This window comes from Chrysochloris asiatica, unplaced genomic scaffold (assembly GCF_000296735.1).
Source record: "Chrysochloris asiatica unplaced genomic scaffold, ChrAsi1.0 scaffold00119, whole genome shotgun sequence".
In the NCBI taxonomy this organism is placed as follows: domain Eukaryota; kingdom Metazoa; phylum Chordata; class Mammalia; order Afrosoricida; family Chrysochloridae; genus Chrysochloris; species Chrysochloris asiatica.
The window spans coordinates 8,825,315-8,845,038 of NW_006408637.1; the positions used below are offsets into that span (position 1 = coordinate 8,825,315).

The following is a 19,724-nucleotide window of genomic DNA, read 5'->3' on the forward strand; positions in this document are numbered from 1 at the left end:
GGTGGTGGTGGTGATGGTGGGAGTGGTGGAGGTGATGGTGGTCGTGGTAGTGATGGTGATGGTGGTGGTGACGGTGATGGTGGTGGTGATGGTGGTGGTATTGGTGGTAGTGATGGTGGTGGTGATGGTGGTGGCGGTGATGGTGGTGGTGGTGTGCTGTCACTCATTACAAGCCTGTAGAGCATTTCCAAGGCTTTAAAGCTTGGTAATATAAGCTCTGGTACCGTAGTGGTTATAAATGGGGCTGTGAACCTCAAGATCAGCAGTTCAAAACTACCAGCTGTTCTACGGGAGAAGGATGAGGCTTTCTGCTCCCGTAAAGATTTACAGCCTCGGAAACCCTGTACAGAGTCGCTATGAGTCAGAACTGACTCCACGGCACAGAACCACCAACCAAAGCTTTATGGGAGCAGAAAGCCTCTGTTTTCTCCCACAGAACAGAGCTTCTTCCTGGCAGGGTAGTAGGTTACATGTTGAGCTGCTCACTGCAAGGCCAGCAGTGCAAATCTATGAGCTGCTCCAAGGGAGATAGATGAGGCTTTCTGCTCCCGTGAAGATTTACAGTCTCGGAAGCCCTACACAGGGTTGTTATGAGTTGGAACTGACTCCGTGACACATAACCAACCAACCATTGCTGCTAAAAGCTCCTTCACTTGAAGGCTAGGCAGTTCATAATACTGGAGTCTTATTTGCTTTAGAAACAATTATATGTTGATACAGGAAATAATAATGTAGGGGAGGAGAAGAAAATGATAATAATTGTTAGAGTTACAGTAACAACTAATGTTTACTGAATGAATGTTGTATGCTCTATCCCGTGGTAAGCATTTTATGCTATTTAGTATTTAAGAAAAATTAAGAGCTGTTTCATCAGGTGGTTATTGGTTACCTTTTTAATTGAAAAAGTTACCCAGCAAATTATGCTTCTTTGTGATTTTCTTTTTTAATTTTTTGTTGTGCCTGGAGAAAGGCCAAAGACTAAAATCTAAATAGACATTTCTTCCAAGGTTTTTGACTCTGGTGCTGAAGTCTCAGATCAGAAGCTTAGGCTTCATTGTTGAAATCTAATGTTTTGAAATACCATGAGGCTAGCTAGTGGCAATAAAGCTTTTAGTACGTGCCAGGCCTGCATTGTTGTTAGGTGCTGTCAAGTTGATTCCAACTCATAGTGACCTTGTGCACAACACAACCAAACACTGCGTCAATTTTGATTGAGTGTCTTCCTCTTTTCCACTGACCCTCTACTTCCCCAAGCATGATGTCCTTCTCCAGGGACTGAGCCCTCCTCATCAGATGAAGTCTTACCATCCTCTCTTCTGTGGAGCATTCTGGCTGTAATTCTTCCAAGACAGATTTGTTTACTCTTCTGGTAGTCCATGGGATATTCAGTATTCTTTGGCAACACCATAATTCAAAAGCATCCATTCTTTTTCAGTTTTCCATATTCATCGTCCAGCCTTCACACACATCTGTTGTTGTTAAGTGCAATGAGTTGGTTCTGACTCATAGAGATCCTGTATTCCTGTATAGGGTTTCCAAGGAGTAGCTGGTGGGTTTAAACCACTGACCTTTCAGTTCAGACTGACCTTGTGGTCAGGGGCTTATCCTACAGTGTCACACTAGGACTCTGTGCATATGAGGTACTTGAAAGTACCATGGGTTGGGGCAGGTGTACCTTACTCCTCAAAGTGACATCTTTTCTTTTGAACACTTTAAAGAGGTCTTTTGCAGTAAATATGCCCAATACAATATGGCATTTGATTTCTTGAATGCTGTTTCCCTAAGAGTCAATTGTGGATCCAAGTAAAATGAAATCCTTGTTTACTGCAATCTTTTCTCCATTTATCATGATGTTGCTTATTGGTCCAGGTGTGAGATTTTTGTTTTCTTTATGTGAGGTGTAATCTATGTTGTAGGCTGTAGTTTTTGATCTTCATCAGTAAGTGCTTCAAGTCCTCTTCCCTTTCAGGTAAGATTGGGTCACCTACATTACACACATTGTTAATGAGTCTTTCTCCAATCCTAACGCCATGTTCTTTTCCATATAGTCCAGTTTTGCTGATTATTTGTTCATTATACGCATTGAATAAGTGTGGTGAAAAGATACAACACTGAGGTACCTCTTTCCTGATTTTAAACCATGCAATACCCCCTTGTTCTGTTCAAATAACTGTCTCTTGGTCTGTGTACAGGCTCTGCATGAGCACAGTTAAGTGTTCTGGAATTCCCATTCTTTGCAATGTTATCCATAATGTGTTATGATCCACACAGTTGAATGCCTTTGCATAGTCAATAAAATTCTGGTTAACATCTTTTTGATATTCTTTCTGTTTTCAAGCAAGATCCATATAATATCATCATTGAAATTGCTAATGTTCCACGTTCTAGTCTGGTCTGGCATGCATGTCTGGCTCTTCCCTCTTGTTTTGTTGTTGCAACTGCTTATTTGAATAATCATCAACAAAACATTGTGTGTGATATTAATGATGTGCAGTACTTTTTACATTCTGTTGGATCACCTTTCTTTGTAATTGGTACAAATAGGGATCTCTTCTAGTCAGCTAGCCAGGTAGCTGTCTTCCATATTTGTTGGTTTAGGCAAGTGAGAACTTAAATAAAGCATTACATCTGTTTGTTAAACAATTCCATTAACTCTTTGAGCCTTGCTTTTCGCCAGTGGTTTCAGTGCAGTCTGGACTTTTCCTTCAATATCTTTGGTTTTTGATCATATTTGTTGTTGTTGTGAAGTGCCGTCGAGTCGGTTCCGACCCATAGTGATTTAAAGAGGTTTCCGAGGAGCAGCTGGTGAATTTGAACTGCCGACCTTGCCATTCAAACGACTTTGCAGTCTGGTGCATTAACCCACAGCGCCACACCAGGACTCCTTTTGATCATACGTGACCTCCATACATCGCTGAATGTTGCTCAGTGCCTTTTTGGCATATAGAGCTACTGTATTTCTTCTGTCTCACTTGCTGCTTCCGGTGTCTTTCAATATCTTGCCCAAAGAATCCTTTGATACTGTAACTCAGGTTTGCGTTTTTCTTTTCACAGTTCTTTCACCTTGAGAAATGCCTAGCATGATTTTTCCCTTTGGGTTTTCTAATTTAAGTCTTTGCATATTTCATTATACTGTTCTCCTCTGTTTTCCTGAGCTGCTCTTTGAGATCTTCTGTTCTGCTCTTTTACACCGTCACTGTAACTACTCTACATTTACGAGCAAGTTTCAGAGTCTCTTCAGACGTCTATTTATGTCTTTGTTTTCTTTCCTGTCATTTCAGTGACCTTTTGTTTTCTTCATGTATGATGTCCTTGATGTCATTCTGCAAGTTACCTTCGATCATTAGTGTTCAGTGTGTCAGAGCTGTTCTTGAGATGGTCTCTAAACTTGGGTGGAATATACATAAAAGTTGTACTTATTGTAATTTTCTTCAACTTCAGTTTGGACTTTCACATGAGTGATTGAGTAGCATAATGGATTAAAAGCTGACTGTTAACTGCAAAGTCAATGGTTGAAATCAACCAGTCGCTCCGTGGGAGAGAGATGAGGGTTTCTCTCCTGTAAAGATTTGTTGTTGTTAAGTGCCGTCGAGTCGGTTCCGACCCATAGCGACCCTGTACAGGGTTTCCGAGGCTGTAAATCTTTACGGGAGTAGAACGCCTCATCTTTCTCCCGCGGAGAAGCTGGTAGTTTTGAACTGCTGGCCTTAAGGTTCGCAGCCTGATGCGTAACCACTGGAAACCCTATACAGGGCACTATGAATCAGAACTGACCTAATGGCAGATAATCACCTCCACCACCACCTTGAGCAATTGATGGTCTGTTCCAAAGTTGGTCACTGACTTTGTTAGTATGGATTGCACCTCAACATAAAGAAAACAAAAATCCTCACCACTGTACCAATAAATAACATCATGATAAATGGAGAAAAGATTGAAGTTGTCAAAGACTTCATTTTCCTTGGATCTCAAAGCAGTCAAGAGATAAATGATGTATTGCATTAGACAAATCTGCAGCACAAGGTCTCTTTAAAGTGTTCAATAGCAAAATATCAGTGACCACTAGGAAGCACTTGATCCAAGCCCTGGTATTTTTAATAGCCTGATACAAATGTGAAAGTTGGATGATGAATAAAGAAAATCATAGAAGAATTGATGCATCTGGTTTGTGGTATTGGAGAAGAATACTGATTGAGAGTACCATGGAGTACTAGAAGAATAAACAATTCTGTGTTGGAAGAAGTACAGCCAGAATGTTCCTTAGAAGTTAGGTTGGCAAGACTTTGTTTCTCATGTTGTTGATAAGTGCCATTGAGTTGCTTCCAACTCAGAGACCCAGAGTAGGATTTCTGAGGAGTGTCTGGTGGGTATAAGTCCAGTGCTTATGCTACAGTGCCATGCCAGGACTCCATACTTTGGACATATTATCAGGAGGGACCACTTGCTGATGAAAGAAATCATGCTCTGTGAAGTGGCGGGTCAGCAAAAAAGATTAAGACTCCCAATGAGATGGATTGGCACAGTGGCAGCAGCAATGGGCTTTAAGTGTAGCAATCATTGCAATGATGGCACAGGACCTGGCATTGCTCCATTTTGTTGTGCATAGGGCCACTATGAGTTGGAACCAACTCGACAGCACTTTACAACATAAGTATTGCCAATGTCTGTTGGCATTCAAGGACTTAACATTTTTTTATTTAAGCATTTTCAAAGTGACTAAAGGTCCTATGGCTGACAGTTATTTGTATAGAGATTTTTTTTTTTTCTGATCTTTTTATTGTGAATGAGTGAAGGTTTAGAGAGCTTATCATCAGTTGGAAATGAACGAATCGTACACTTCATTTCAACGCAGCCCCCACAATGTAATAGCACCTATTCCACTTTCCTCACTGTGTTTCTTGGTTCCATTTCTCCTCCTTTCCCCACCTTTCTGAAGTTTGGCCTTAGGTAAAGACTGCTCTTTGGCTCCCAAATGATCAGCCATTCTGTGGTGTGACTACCTCACTAGTGTTGCCCATAAACTGAAAATTGAGCAATGGGGTGAGTTTAGGTTCAGACCGAGGGTCACAGTCTCAGGAATCCACCAACTTCTATCTGATTAGTAAGCCTGGTATTTTTTATGATTGATTTCCCCCCAGGATTTTCTCCCACCCTATTCAGGCCTTTCTAATGTGATAACCTTTGAAGGCAAAGTGTTAGTGGTCGTCGGGCACTATCTCATTCTGGTTTTAGGGTCATGAAGACTGACGTTCATGTGATCCATTAGTCTGTTGAACTGATTATTTCTAGGTGTCTTCAGTTTTCATTACTCTTCTTAGAACAGATGGAGACCAATAACTGCACCTTAGGTGACTGCTGATGAGCTTTTAAGGTCCCAGTTGGTACTCACCAGCATAGGATGTAGTACATTATCTTTGTGGACTACGTTATACCAATTGACTATGGTGTCTCCGAAGACTGTGGTCCTGAGCCAACAGGCCCCAGCAACTTATTCCCTCAAGATGTTTGATCATGTGTAAGAAGTTTTCATAATTTGCCCCATTTGCTCCACCATATTCATTAATATGTTCGCAGCAAAGGTAAATACCCATGTATAAATCTTCTGTGTCAAACTTTTATATATTTTTGGGTATATGCCCGTTTTCCATCCCACACTCGTTCAGCCTGTGTATGTATGTATGTACTCGTGGTGGCACTGGTGGTGGTGTGCCGTAGAGTCAGTTCCGACTCATAGTGACCCTGCATAGGATTTACGACGCTGTAAATCTTTACAGGAGCAGAAAGCCTCATCTTTCTCCCATGGAACAGCTGGTAGTTTTGAACTGCTGACCTTGAGGTTTGTAGCCAGACTTCTAACCACTACGCTACCAGAGCTCCTTGTATCTGCTTGTAGATCACTGCTGTTGCAGGAGGGGGTATATAAGAGTTCTTACCTCTGTTCTCTAACTCTTACATTCCTCACTGTGTCTTCACTTGCGTTCTTCATTCTATTTGCATGAAGATATTAATATCTAACTCAGTGAACTACTGATCACTTACCAACCAGGATAAACTTATTTTTAGGGGCTGGATCGCTGGAAGTAAATCAGTAGAACTGAAGTTAGCAATATGTTCAGCCTTCATAATTCCTACTGGTAGTGAATTTGGGGATTTGTAAGAGGTAAGCTGTGCGTCTGCTGCATAATAGGTAGTAATTGACAACGTTTGTGCTCCTATCCAAGCAAGTCTTTGGCTTTTGCAGTAGAGACAGCGTAGTTAACTATAAAACTACATTTTGGAAAAAGCCCAAAACTTTATTTTGGTCATACCCAAAGTACTGCCCACATGATAGCATGTAAGCTGAATTGCAGGTTGTAACCCTACAAACCCCAACTCTTTAATGAGGAATAGCAAACTTAGAAGGATCCCTGTGTCTATATGTACTTATATAAAAGAGGTACTTGCCTTCTCTTTGGGCCCTAAGCAAATGTCAAGGTGATTTAGTGTGATAATTTGGGCATTTTTCCCTCATCAAGTTAATGGCAAGGAATGAGTTCATTGATCCTGTTGCACTTTTGTGTGTGTATATGTTGGGGTTAATGTAACGACCTTTCTTTATTCCTTAATTTTCAGATCATCAATGAAAGAATCACCGAGTTCTCTCCTTTGGGATCCCAGAGAAGCATCTCTTCGGTCCTGAGCTGCTGCCAGGGCATCCTCTCGACGCCTGCCCTTGCTGTCATTTATGTGGCCAAGCAGGAGCTGATGGTGGCACTTCTGAGCCAGCTGTGCCACTTAGCCTGCCGGCAGCCAGAAGGAGCTATAATCGCCCAGTTGTTCGAGGTCATCCACCTGGCCTTTGGCCATTACCTCTCAATCCAGCAGCAGCAGGTTAATCCAAAACGTGCTTTTGGGGAATTGATTGGCTCTCTCTTCCAGCCTTGCCTGGTCCTGCGACACCTACTCTCAGTGGGCCAGTGGACGCAGGCCAGTCAGGGGCAGCTGCGTCCGGCTTTGAGCCGGGACATTAGGAATCAGATCGAGAGCTTGCTTCGAGGTGGAGCTTTTCAACCTGAGCTGCTGTCTTCCTACAAAGAGGAACTCTTGGAACAGCATCAGGACAGTGCTAAGATGGGGGCTATGAAAAGCCTTCTGACCCCCATCAACACCATGATCTCCAAGCTGGTAGACACTGGCTACTGTGAGCCATCCCTTCAGGCAACTGTTGTGGCCAGCTCCGTGGCTTTGCTGTATAAGCTCTTTTTAGAGTCTTACTTTAAAGAGGGAAACCAACTGCTCTGCTTTCATGCGCTCCCCAAACTGTTTGGCTGCTTGAGGATTGCCTGTCTCCAGGAAGAACAGACAGAAACCCTCTCCACGTCCGACTGGACCACGGAACTTTTGGTTGTGGAACAGCTTCTAAATGCAGTGGTCAACAACAATATTTACAACGTTGCTGCCGATAGGATCCGGCATGGGGAAGTTCAGTTCTGTTTTTACCGCCGTCTAGCTGAGTTGCTGATAAACCATCCACAAGCATCTATACCAGCCTGGTTCCGCTGTCTGAAGATTTTGATCTCTCTGAATCATTTGATTTTGGAGCCAGACCTGGATGACCTGGTGGCTTCCGGTTGGGTTGATGCAGAAGTAACAGAGTTTCGATCCAGAAAAGCTCAGGAGGTGCTTATTAACACTCTCTTCCAGACTTACGCCAAACTCCGGCAAGTACCGAAGTTGTTTGAGGACATTCTGGGTGTGATCTGTCGTCCAGCTGCTGAGGAGCTGCGGCGGCCTGTTCTATCCTCAGGCCCTTCCATAGTGCTCTCTGAGTGCCTTACGGAATTGCCTCCCAATCAGATCTTGGACACATGGTCCCTCATGCTGGACAAGTTCCAGTCTTTGATTTTGCCATGTGTGCTGGATGATCCTGACATTGCCTTGAAGTCACTGTCGCTGAGTTCGCTTCTACACTGTGTCATGTTTAACATGAGGAGCTTGGACAACAGCAGCCCTCTGCCTGTGGTCAGACGGACTCAGTGCATGATGGAGAGCATGTGTCATGAGCTTGTGCGGCCCTTGCTCCACCTTCTGACTGACCTGAAGGCCCCAGACCGGGGCCTGTGGCAACAGAAGGTTAGTGATTCTGCACTCCTGCTTGCTTACACATGGGCCCAGGTGGACACCATGTTCAGTCTCAACTGTAGCCATTACCACTCTGTATCTGGGCCCTTTACAGGTCCTGATCTGGAGATCTCCAACTTCCCTTCACAGCTCCCAGGTGTTGAAAGAAAACACTGGAAGGAGATAGAAAAGCTTACAGCTCGGTTTGACTCTCTTGGCAAGTATTGCCTCGAACAGCTGTATCTGCAGAAGATGAAAAGGACTTTAATGCAAGCTAGTTGGAAGTCCGAAGAAGCCCTCCAGACTTTGAAGTATGACGCTGCCTACATTCTTCGTTCTGGCAAGGAGAGCTTGAGTCAAAGCAGAGTGGCTTCCTGGGATCGCCAGGTGGGGACAGTGGATGCACTTACTTACCCGGTAGCACATTGGCACTTGATTGTTTCAAATCTCCCAATGTTGGTACCGTACCTTGGCCCAGATGATGTGCGCTACCTAGCTAATGTCCTGCTAAGGAATTTACCAATGCACAAAGCCCAGGAAGACTCAGCAGAGGAAGGTCCCTGTATCACCCTTGACAAGCTGTCCAAGGCTGTCCTTCACAGTCCCCTCTTCCCGGAAATGCAGTCTCTCCAGTCTGTTTTCTTGATGTGCGTCATTGCAAGATGTAGTAGCATTCTGATTTCTGGTGCCCAGGGTGACGTGGGTCTTCTAAGGCGGCAGGTACCCTGGCTTTTTGAAGAAGACCACACAGTTGTGACTCATTGGGAGAACAGACTTGCAAATGTTGGACCTGAGGATGTAGAGCCAAGAGGAGAGATTGCCCAGAAGTTACTGTCGTTGGTCAAGAGTGACTTCCCCATTGAGCTGGATGCGGAACAATTGGAAAGCATCCTAGGGCTTTTGGAAGTTGTTTCTGCTCTACAGCTGGACTGTCTCTCGGCTCCCTATCATGTGCACTGCTTTCTCCTGTTATTGTCCATGGTCATCACCAAGTTGGGTAGCCATTGCTCCTCACTGACTCTCAAGTTTCTGATGACCTGCTATCGGCTTCTTGGTTACCTGCAGAGAGGAAGAAGTGCCCGGGCTGTGTTTAAGATCATGTATGCCAGCGATATTTTTCAAATCATCCTGACCTCCTTGTTCAAAGTCAGTAGTCAATTTCTTATTAATATAGATGACCCCTCTTGGTTGACATTTCTGCAAGTGATCGAGGCATTCTTAGAACAGTTAATGCAGATACTCATCCAGATAAAGCTAAGTTTGGCGCTCAATTTTGGGAAAATCATTGAATTTCTCTCAAGCTGCAAACAGTACACTAAGGCGGCTTCTGGCAAACAGCTGAGAAACCAGAGTTGTCTGGGCAGGCAGCTCTTGCTGGTGTCTTTAACTAAGTTGTGCCAAGTTTTGGGCTCTTTTGTCAAAGAGCAGAAACAACATCGGGAACCAGAAGAGGTACTGCCTGAGCTGCTGCGACAGGCCATCCAGCAGACTGGGGCTGTTCTGCTGCTCTGCTCAGTGTCCAGGGCAACAAGCTGGTGCCTGCCCTCCACCTACCTCTCCTCGGTCACCACACTCCTGGAAGCGGACATGAGCCGGCACTCTAGGAACGGAGAGGCAGAGATTTCTAGCGTGTCAGACAAAATGCCATTTGCCCACACCTCTCTATATCAGACTGTTTATTCCCAGATATTGTCAGAGTTGCCAACTCTAGCAGGAAACATCTCATCTTTTCAGGCAGGCTTGCAGTTTTTAACTCTTTTCTTTCTGGCTCCAGAACTCCATCCTCCGAAGGACTCCATTTTCACCTCCACGATTCAGTCTCTAAGAAGAGTCCTTGCAGGTATGGTATTTGCTCCGAAGCTCATTTTGTATTCTAGAGTTTTTGATGAAAGGCAGCAAAGGTGAGTTTCTCCACCACCTCCCCGTTTTTGGACGAGGCAGTAACGCACGGCATGCAGGCCCAAAGATACAAAATGGTAAATCAGGAAAGATCTCCCACTCCGTACTCCCAGGAATATAGATATTCCATGCACATATAAGCAATGTCTCCCTCTTTTTACACAAAATGGCTGCATTCTGCGTGCATTGGTTACCACCTTGCTTTTTCATGTAATAGTATTTTGGAAATTGTTCTATGTAAGTCTGTCCTCTCTTCATCTTTAAATTGTGTTGGTCCCAAATGGTTAACATATATAGAATAACCTTTGTATCACTGATGATGAGAAAGCTTCACCATTGGTAACAGGCTCTTTGGTGTCAGATTTTTAGTGCTAGAAATTGACTTGTTTTTATTAATTTGTTAAGTGCCATTGAGTCGATTCCAACTTTTAGCGACCCTGTGTATAATGTTTCTGAGAAGCAGCTGGTGAATTTACACTGTTGATCTTGCAGTTCAAACCGACCTTACAGTCCAGTGCATTATCCCACAGTGCCACACCAGGACTCCTCTAAATGGACTCAAAAGATGTAAAATCTGACTTTAAAAAAAAAAAAATGCAAAAGTCTTACTAATTAGTAGGCATCCTAATACAATTCTGTGAGGGCAGGAACGTACCTTTTCTTGCCAGCAGTCCTTGTTTACAATGGTGACTGGCAGTTTTTGATGCCCAGTGGTGGTAATCGTCAGAAGGGACAGCGGGTTCTGCAGAGCACAGCTCTGACACATATGGTCAGATGTCACCCATCCAGGGCCTTTCAGCACACAAGGATTGTCTTTGTGCATGAAGGTTTTATCTAGTTCCTTAGATTAAAGGCTAACGGTTTGGGTTCTTCGCAAGCTAGCACGCAGCACAGGTTCCTTGTTTATCTTGGAGTTTTGGTTGTTACTGAGGGCGGTGGTTAGAGTTAGGATAACCTTTTGAAGAAGGTCGGGGTCAGTCAGCCAAGTCTAACACTTGTGGATTAGGCACTGGGGCTGTTAACCGCAAGGCTTAGTTCAAACCCACCAGCTGGAGGATGATGAAGCTGTATGTGCCCATAAAGATTTACAGTCTCAGAAACCTTATATTAGGGACATTATGGGTCAGCTGGCTCCATGGCAGTGGGCTTTTGGGTGGATGAGCGATGTGTGCTCATATTTCTTGATTGAGGGACCCCAAGCTATGCTTCAGATATGTAAGAGTTAAGTGTAGCCTTCTAGCAAGTAGAACCACCTGGTATGCCTGGGCCGGAGCCAGAGTTTAAGTGCCTGAATAATGTGGCTGTTGTCTGCCTGTCAGTAACTGTTCTGTCTCTCTGGCTTGATTGTGGATTCATTTAAAAAGACTTTGGTATCACGTTGTTCTACTGCGTTCTATCAGCAACTCTTCTATGGTGTTCACCTTCTTGGGCTAAACTTTAGTCTTTTGTTAAGACTGGTTAATGAGCTGTTGGTGTATGTTCTAAGAAATAACAGCTGATGGTCTGTAGCCCTGGCCTCCCATCCCTCTTTTAAACCAAATACTGTCTCCTTTTTCCCTGCTTCCCTGTAAGGTGAAATAATTCTTGAAGCCTCAACTGTCATTCCTGGATTTTGGGTGGATCTGACTTGTGTCAGAGCACGTACAATGGTGGTTTGTATAGTGAAGTGTGGGGTTCTAGACAGAGCACAAGGCCTGGCTGGTCCCACAGGGCACACAGTCAGAGCTGGGCCAATGAGTCCAAGCCGTGTACATCTTAGGAGTTTCCCTGCTCTGTTAGACTCTGCCTAGAAAAGGGTAACCAGAGTGACGAGAGGTCCAGACAGAATGCAAGTAAGAACTAGATAAAGGCTTTGGGAAGGGATGGGGGACGTGTGCCAGTCCATAAGCAAGGAGCATCACACAGATGACTGTACCTTCGGGTAACCTAGAGGTAGATTTCAGCTTTAAAAAAAAAAAAAAAAAAGTTTCTCTAAAGACTGCTTTCTGATAGCAGAATGTTAAATGCTGTCCAGTCAGTTCTGACTCAGTGACCCTGTATAGCAGGAGTGGGGAACCTATATTCTCTGCCAAAAATATATAACCTTCTTGGGTCATACAAAATTATCAGCTTAAAAATTAGCCTGCTCTATTTGGTCTAACATTTAATCAACTTGCCGTGGAGTCGGTTCCGACTCAGCAACCCTGTACAGGGTTTCCAAGGCTGTAAATCTTTATGGGAGCAGAAAGCCTCATCTTTCTCCAGCAGAACAGCTGATAGTTTTGAACTGCTGACCTTGCGGCTCACAGCCCAATTCGTAACCATTAATTAACTACTCACCCTTAATATGATGGCTGGCTTTCTTGGTGTGGCACAGTAGGATCAGCACTGGACTGCGAACCACAAGGTCAGCAGTTCAAACCCACCAGCTGCTCCTTGGGAATGCTATTCAGGGTTGCTATGATTTGAAACTGACTCCACGGCACTTAACAACAACAATATGGTTGGAATCCTGGTGTGGTGTGGATTAATGCACTGGACTGCAAAGTCGGTTTGAACCACAAGGTCGGTGGTTCAAATTCACCAGCTGCTCGTCAGAAACCCTATGCAGGATCGCTATGAGTTTTGGAACCAACTCAGTGGCACTTAACAAGAACAAACTTAGGTGCTTCACCTATGCCCACACCGCTTCTGATTTTCCAAAAGAATCACAATAGAAAGAGAAAAATTATAAAGTGGCAGTTATCTGTATGCCCGTGAGTTAAAGCTAACCATTGTTCTGGTAGCTTAGTGGCTACGAGTCAGACTGCTAACCTCAAGGTCGGCAGTTCGAAACTACCAGCCGTTCCATGGGCGAAAGATGAGGCTTTCTGCTCCCGTAAAGATTTACAGCCTCAGAAACCCTCTGCAGGGTCACTATGAGTCGGAACCGACTCCACGGTACTTAACAACAGCAACAGTTGTTAGACGTTGCCCCTTTTTTCTGTGTGCTCATGTGTACATGCAAATTCAGTCGTGTGTGTTCATGAGATCCGGACATCCAGTATTTAGGACTATTTCCTACACCTTCAAACTTTAATGACACTGAACAGTTCATCACCTGGCTGTTCTAATTTAGCCTGTCCCCTTTGTCACATCTTAACACTTTTGGCTTCTTTCCCACACAGATCCCCAAGTTCCCTTTGAGGTGATTGAAGAAATGGAACCTCATTTGGAAGCCTTGTTTACTCAGATGCTAGCTGTTGGGACAACCGAGGACTTTAGGATGGTGATGCACTGTGCGCTCCGAGGGCTGGATGTCAGTAACGTGTGGAAAGCAGATTTGCAGGTGGGTGCTTCTCTCCTGCTATTGCATGAGATGAGAGAGGCTCAAATGGCAAAACTTACTGGAAAATTAAACCAGCAAACAAAATAATCAGACTAATAGGGACTGTTGTTGTTAAGTGCCCTCAGGTTGGTTGTGACTCCTAGCAACCCCATCTAGGGTTTCCAGGGTGTGACTGGTGGGTTTAAATCATCAACCTTGCAGCTCAAACCGACCTTGGGGTACAATGCTTATCCTACCGCACCACACCAAGACTCCATAATGACTATTGTTAAATGTCCTTGAGTCAGTTCCCGGTCCCTAGCGACCCTGTATTAGGGTTTCTCAGGAGCAGCTGGTGAGCTTGAACTGCTGACCTTGCAGTTTAAACCGACTTTGCTGTCCAGTGCATTAACTCACAGCGCCACACCACAACTCCGTGAACTCAGAGTAAGGATGCCTTATTTTTCACAGGAGAAGTTTTCAAATGACAAATATGAAGGGCTTTCCAAAAGTTCATGGAGAAATGTAATGAAAGGATAATGGAATTTTTCCACAAGCTTTTTGAAGCCCCCTTGTACGTACTCTTTTACATGTATGGAACTATTACATACTCATAATGTTAACACACACGCAAAAAAACCTCATTTTAGGGTATCTTTTTTTTTCTTTCAGTTTTTATTGTGAATTGAGTAAAAGTTTACAGGGCAGACCATCAGCTTTACATTCACGAATCATATACTTTGTTTCATTATTGAATGTCTTTTCATATTACTTTTTTGGGAAATTTTCATTGGACTTAGTCATACTATCTGAGCCCCAGTATCTGAGAATCGTTTCAGTTAGCAAGTTGTCCTTCAGTGAGTTCATTACTAATAAAAACCTGCCCCTCCATGTGGTCTTACATATATGTCAGAGCGTTTCTTCCTTATTTCACTCACTAAATAGCCCCATTAGCCCCACGAAGTTGGCTGCTTGCTGTTATCCCATTCTTTTGACGAAGAAGTAGATGTCAGAGAGATTAAGGAATATGCTGAAGGCCACGGCTAATCATGGGCAGGGCCTGAATCAGAGGGTCTAATGATGTTAAGCTTCTTAGCTACACACAGGGAGTAGGTTTTGATTTGAGTGGGAGGAAAGCAAGAGTGTAATTTGGGAGCATGAGTGGAGGGCAAATCAGAGCAGAGCAATAAGAAGAGATTATATCGATTTCCTAAGACCAAGAAAGGAGCTCTGGTAGCATAGTGGTTACAAATCAGGCTGCGAACCTTAAGGTCAGCAGTTCGAAACTACCAGCTCTTCTGTGGGAGAAAGATGAGGCTTTCTGCTCCTGTAAAGATTTGCAGCCTCAGAAACCACCCTGTCTGTACAGGGTCACTTTGAGTTGGAACCAACTTCACGGCACATAACCACCACCACCCAAGACTGAGAAGGTTCTGGGGGCTGGGGAAGAGGGCTCAGTTGCTCGTATAGCTTTCTCTGCCTCTTGGCTGACCCCCCTTCCTGAGCTGCTTGCTCATCTGTTAGGAGACGTTCGTTGTATGTGTTTGCCCAGCTTTGAGTGGGTTTCTCTTCAGTAAACCGTAGAAAAGCAAGTTATAACTCATGTTGAGACCAATCAGATCACCAGGAGACTTGTGTAGGTCAGGTTTGAACTGAGAATCGAAGAGTGGCAGTGATTTGAATAGGGGCAGTGAGGAGGAAGGGAGGATGTTGTTAGGAGAGGGGTACTTTCAAAGACAGAGAGCTGAAAATTTGGTGTGTGGACCAAGAACAGAGGGCGCATGAGTGTGAGAAGATTGGCGGGGCATGGATGCACCAGCTCATATAAGTCTGGGTGGATCCGTGCATCCTGCAGGTGCTTAAAAAGTAGGGTTGGATTTCAGTTGAGAAGTCGGGGCAGGAGGTGGGGATTTCAGAATTATTAAATATGAATAGCCAGAGAGAGGGTGCCAGAAAAGGTAGGGAAAGCAGACGGTGGAATCTAGAATTGTGACCAGGGTTGTAAGATGTGCAGGGAGCCCCTGGGTGGAGCAAGTACTTAAGTGCTTGGCCAGACCAGTTTCTCTCTAACTCGCCTTGCTTACTGTACCATCAGACTAGTCCAGAGTGGCTGTGATCATCCACTTTGGATGCCAGGTTTCTGCTGGATAATGAATCTCAATCTCACTGTATACGTCAAGAGTGCCCCATAAAAATCTCCACTTCCCTTCCCTGGTTAGTTCAGGCCCACTGCCCACTTAGCCCTTCTGTCTCATCCCCATTCACCCTTCTCTGAGTCCCTACCACCTGGAACTTATTCACACTGGTCTCAGGTGTGGTCTGTGTTACAAGAAACAGGACCAAAAGGCCTAATTGTTTACTGCACACCTTGTAGCACTTGACGACTCACAGAAAGGTTGGGGGTTTGTGTGTACTCAGTGACACCTTGGCAAGAAGACCTGTCAGTCTGTTTCCACGAGGTCACAGCGTGGGAGTCCCTTGGCAGCATCCAGGTCTGCATGACATGGAATCAGCTTGATGGCAGATGTTTTTTGTTTTGTTTTGTTTTAATAAATGTTTTATTGTGAATTGTGTTGATAGTTTACATGGGAGAACATTAGTTTTACATTCATTCTATTATACATCGTTTCATTGCCATAGTTAACCATCCCGTTCATGCATCATCACCCAACCAAAGGATATACCCTGCAAGCCTGCCCCGCCCCCCACGGTCCTCAGCACACAGTCCCTTTCCCTCTCTGGATCGCAACTCCCCAGCCACTCCATCTCTTCACGTCTTCTTCTCTGCCTCCATCTCAGGCCTCACTGCTTCTCTGGCTGTGGTCCCGCTCTCCGCTCTTCTCCATTGATGGTCCCAGGGGCCTCTGCTCCTAGACTGAGAAGTTAATCACTCCCTTCTTGCTACAAAATGTCCACCTTTACATTTCCAACTCTCACAATCAGCCCCGATAACAATTATTCACCATTGCATCATAAGAGACCCATCTGCATTTCATTTCATCAGCCCTTCCTGGACAGGCTGGACACCACTCACTGGAGACTCTACCTTTCTCCACGCCCTCTGGATCTAGGTTCCCTCTTTTTTTTTTTTTTTTTAAGGTTTTTGTTGTGCATTGAGTGAAAGTTTACAGGGCACATCATCAGTTTCACCTAGGTTTCCTCTTGAAAGCTTGTAAGCCAGTCACTTCTTACCTTTGTATCCCTCCCCCATTTTGGGTAGCCAATGTCCAAGTTGCCCATCCCTGTCTACTCTTTGTGTGGAGGGGGTGGGAATGATTCTTGCAGCAGGGGTTTGTTTCTTCTTTTGAGCTACTGCATTTATAGGTGTAGGTCAAGGTTATCAAATTGTATCAGATGATGCTTTTTTCCTCTTCTTTCTTCTTCGGGTTGAGCTCTGTTCATCCAGTCTTTGAAGCCAAGTCATGTGGGTATTATCTGCAAGTGTGGGTGTTCTTGCGTCTGTCTGGATGGCAGATTTTTTTATTTGTGTGTGTGTATGCAGTGTTAGAGGAGGAGGCTGGTGTGAGAACTCAGTCAAATTCCCTTCCCAAGTGTCTCCTCTCAGGGTTCAGAGAAACCCCAGTTGTACTGTCTCAATTGTATTGTCTCTATTTCTCTCTAGCCCCTCCTTTTATCCACTAGCATATTCAAGGGGGCTTTTCAGAGTTCATGGAAAAGTTCTATTATGTTTTACTTCTATTTTCACACACTTTTTTTCCCCCAACATAAAAACTTTTGTTTAATCAAGTAGCAGGTAAAGTTCCACAGGCTCTTTCTAATATTTAAGAGAAAAACGAACAGTTAAAACACCTGACAGTAAACTACTTGTAGTTGCGTTGACCTGAGTTCTGTTGCTGTGAAGAATACAGTTCATGTACAGGTATGCATGAATTGTTTGTACATTTTTCAGGTATTCATTGAATACTACCATGTATACACATACACATTAAAATTTGACAGCTATTTCATTGGTGATCCCCCAATACACTTTGTTTTTGTTGGCTCTTTTGGAAGAGGTTGTGTGAAGAGAAGAGCGCATGTTTTTGGCTCATGAATCCTGTAGTGTGCTCCGCCTAGACTTTGTTGAACACCTAGTCTCCATTCCTCTTTAATCATTAGATGGCTTTTGGGTCCTTGTTTGGAAAGCTCTTTGGGTAACATGACATGCCTGGACTGATAGTGCGCGTGGAGGTGTATCTGCCTGTGGGCCATCCTGCCGTCGGCGCAGCAGGGCAGGTGGGTCAGGAACTCAAAGCAGCGGAGCAGCAAAGCAAATGTCAGCACCTGGGGGCCGCAATCACACAACTCGTTCCCACACTTTGTAAGCCTCCTCATATACCTTTCGGAGTCCTGGTGTGGCGCTGTGGGCTAATGCATCAGACTGCAAAGTCGTTTGAACTGCAATGTCAGTGGTTCAAGCTCACCAGCTGTTCCTTGGAAACCCTATACAGGGTCGCAATCGACTTGACGGCACTTAACAACAACAACATATACCTTTAGGAGTCCTGGTGTGGTGCTGTGGCATAATGCGTCAGATTGCAAAGCTGTTTGAACTGCAGGGTTGGAGGTTCAAGCTCACCAGGTGCTCCTCAGAAACCCTTTACAGGGTCGCTATGGGTTGGAATCGACTCCATGGCCCTTAACAACAACAACAACAACATATACCTTTAAGAGCTCTGGGAGCATAGTGGTTACGACTCAGGCTGCTAACCTCAAGGTCAGCAGTTTGAAACTACCAGCTGTTCCATGAGAAAGATGAGGCTTTCTGCTCCCATAAAAGATTTACAGCCTTGGAAATCCTGTACGGGGTTGCTTTGAGTCAGAACCGACTCCACGGCACGCCACCACCACCATATACATTTGCCCAGGTAAGTCACAGCTAGTTTTAGCTTTATTGATAGGAGTTCAATGAGACGAGCACTCTATTAATTAGCCCATTATGGATGTTTGTCCGTCCACTCATTTCACATTCCGTTACAGTTAAATGTTTGGTTTGTATTCTGAAGTGCTGTCCAGTTAGTTCTGACTCATAGTGACCCTGTATAGGGCTTCCGAGGATCAGCTGGTGGGTTTGAACTACTGACTGTGGGTAGCAGTCCAGTGATTATTCTTCAGCACCACCCCAGGACTCCAAACGTTTGGTTTAATGAGACGCTATGACAGAGACATGGCAAAGGTGCCATGATTCTGCCCATCTCATTCACTCTTTCCCTGTCTGTGATGATGTAAAGATATTCCCCTCCAGACTTAACTTGTCTTCAGTCATCAGAGTCCTCAGGGGTCCCGTTGATACCAGTGACCAGGCTTATTCGAAGAGAGAGTTCCTAAGACAGAGGTGGTTATCAATCGTTTTTTTTTTTTCCTCCTCTTTTTCCTTAGGCTGTTCTGTCAGCTATTACATTGATCAGGTTGCTACTGAACTGCCCGTTAAGTGGAGAGAAAGCAAGTTTGTTCTGGCTCGCATGCCCCCAGATCATCACAGCTCTGACGGTAAGTATCCTATTGAGTCTGGCGGTACTCTGGAATTCTTCTCTTCTCTCTGTAGTTGTCTGATCCTAAATAGACAGAAGCCCAATTTTTTGGTTCTGTCTTCTCTGACTTTATGCTCTTGTGTTTCTGAAGAATATTTCTCCAAGCTGTCTGAGAGCAAAGTGTTGATTTTGTGTGCTTTTGTCTGTTGGAACACATTTGCTGTTCTCAGTAGAAATGGTATTGGTAAATGTCGAGTTGATTCCAACTCATAGCGATTTTATATAGAGTTTCCAAGGAGTAGCTCATGAGCTTGAACTGCCAACCTTGCGGTTCAAACCGACCTTGCAGTCTAGCTCGTTAACCCTCAGTGCCACACTAGAAATGGTATGTTGTTGTTAAGTGCCGTTGAGTCGATTCTGACCCATAGTGACCCTGTATAGGGTTTCCAAGGAGCCGCTGGTGAGCTTGAACCACCGACTTTGCAGTTCAAAAGACTTTGCCGTCTTGATGCATTAGCCCACAGTGCCACACAGTAGCATTAGGCAGTGATGAAAGGAAGGTGGTAAGAAAATATGGTAGCATTGTTGTTGTTAGGTGCCATCGAGTCAGTACTGACTCATAGCGACCTTATGCACAGCAGAGAGAAACACTGCCCAGTCCTGGGCCAACCTCACTACTGTTGCCACGCTTGAGTCCATCGATACCGCCACTTGGCCAATCCATCTCACTGGAGGTCTTCCTCTTTTTCTCTGACCCTCCACCTTACCAAACATGATATCCTTCTCCAGGGACTGGTCCCTCCTGACAGTATGTCTGAAGTATGAGAGACAAAGTTTGGCCATCCTGACCTCCAAGGAGCATTCTGGCTGTACTTCTTCCAACACAGATCTGTTGGTTCTTTTGGCAGCTCATGGCACTTTCAATATTCTCCTCCAACACCATAACTCAAATGCATCAATTCTTCTAT

The 19,724-nt window shown here is 44.5% G+C and overlaps 1 protein-coding gene across 1 annotated transcript in view; it reads left to right on the forward strand.

Moving 5' to 3' along the window:
* URB2 (URB2 ribosome biogenesis 2 homolog (S. cerevisiae)) overlaps window positions 1-19,724 on the forward strand; it is a 45,871-nt gene that overhangs the window by 2,817 nt on the left and 23,330 nt on the right. The window contains exons 3-5 of the mRNA XM_006868575.1: window positions 6,613-9,940; window positions 13,146-13,306; window positions 18,665-18,775. Of these exons, the coding sequence (XP_006868637.1) occupies window positions 6,613-9,940; window positions 13,146-13,306; window positions 18,665-18,775 (3,600 nt within the window). The remainder of the gene's footprint in view (window positions 1-6,612; window positions 9,941-13,145; window positions 13,307-18,664; window positions 18,776-19,724) is intronic.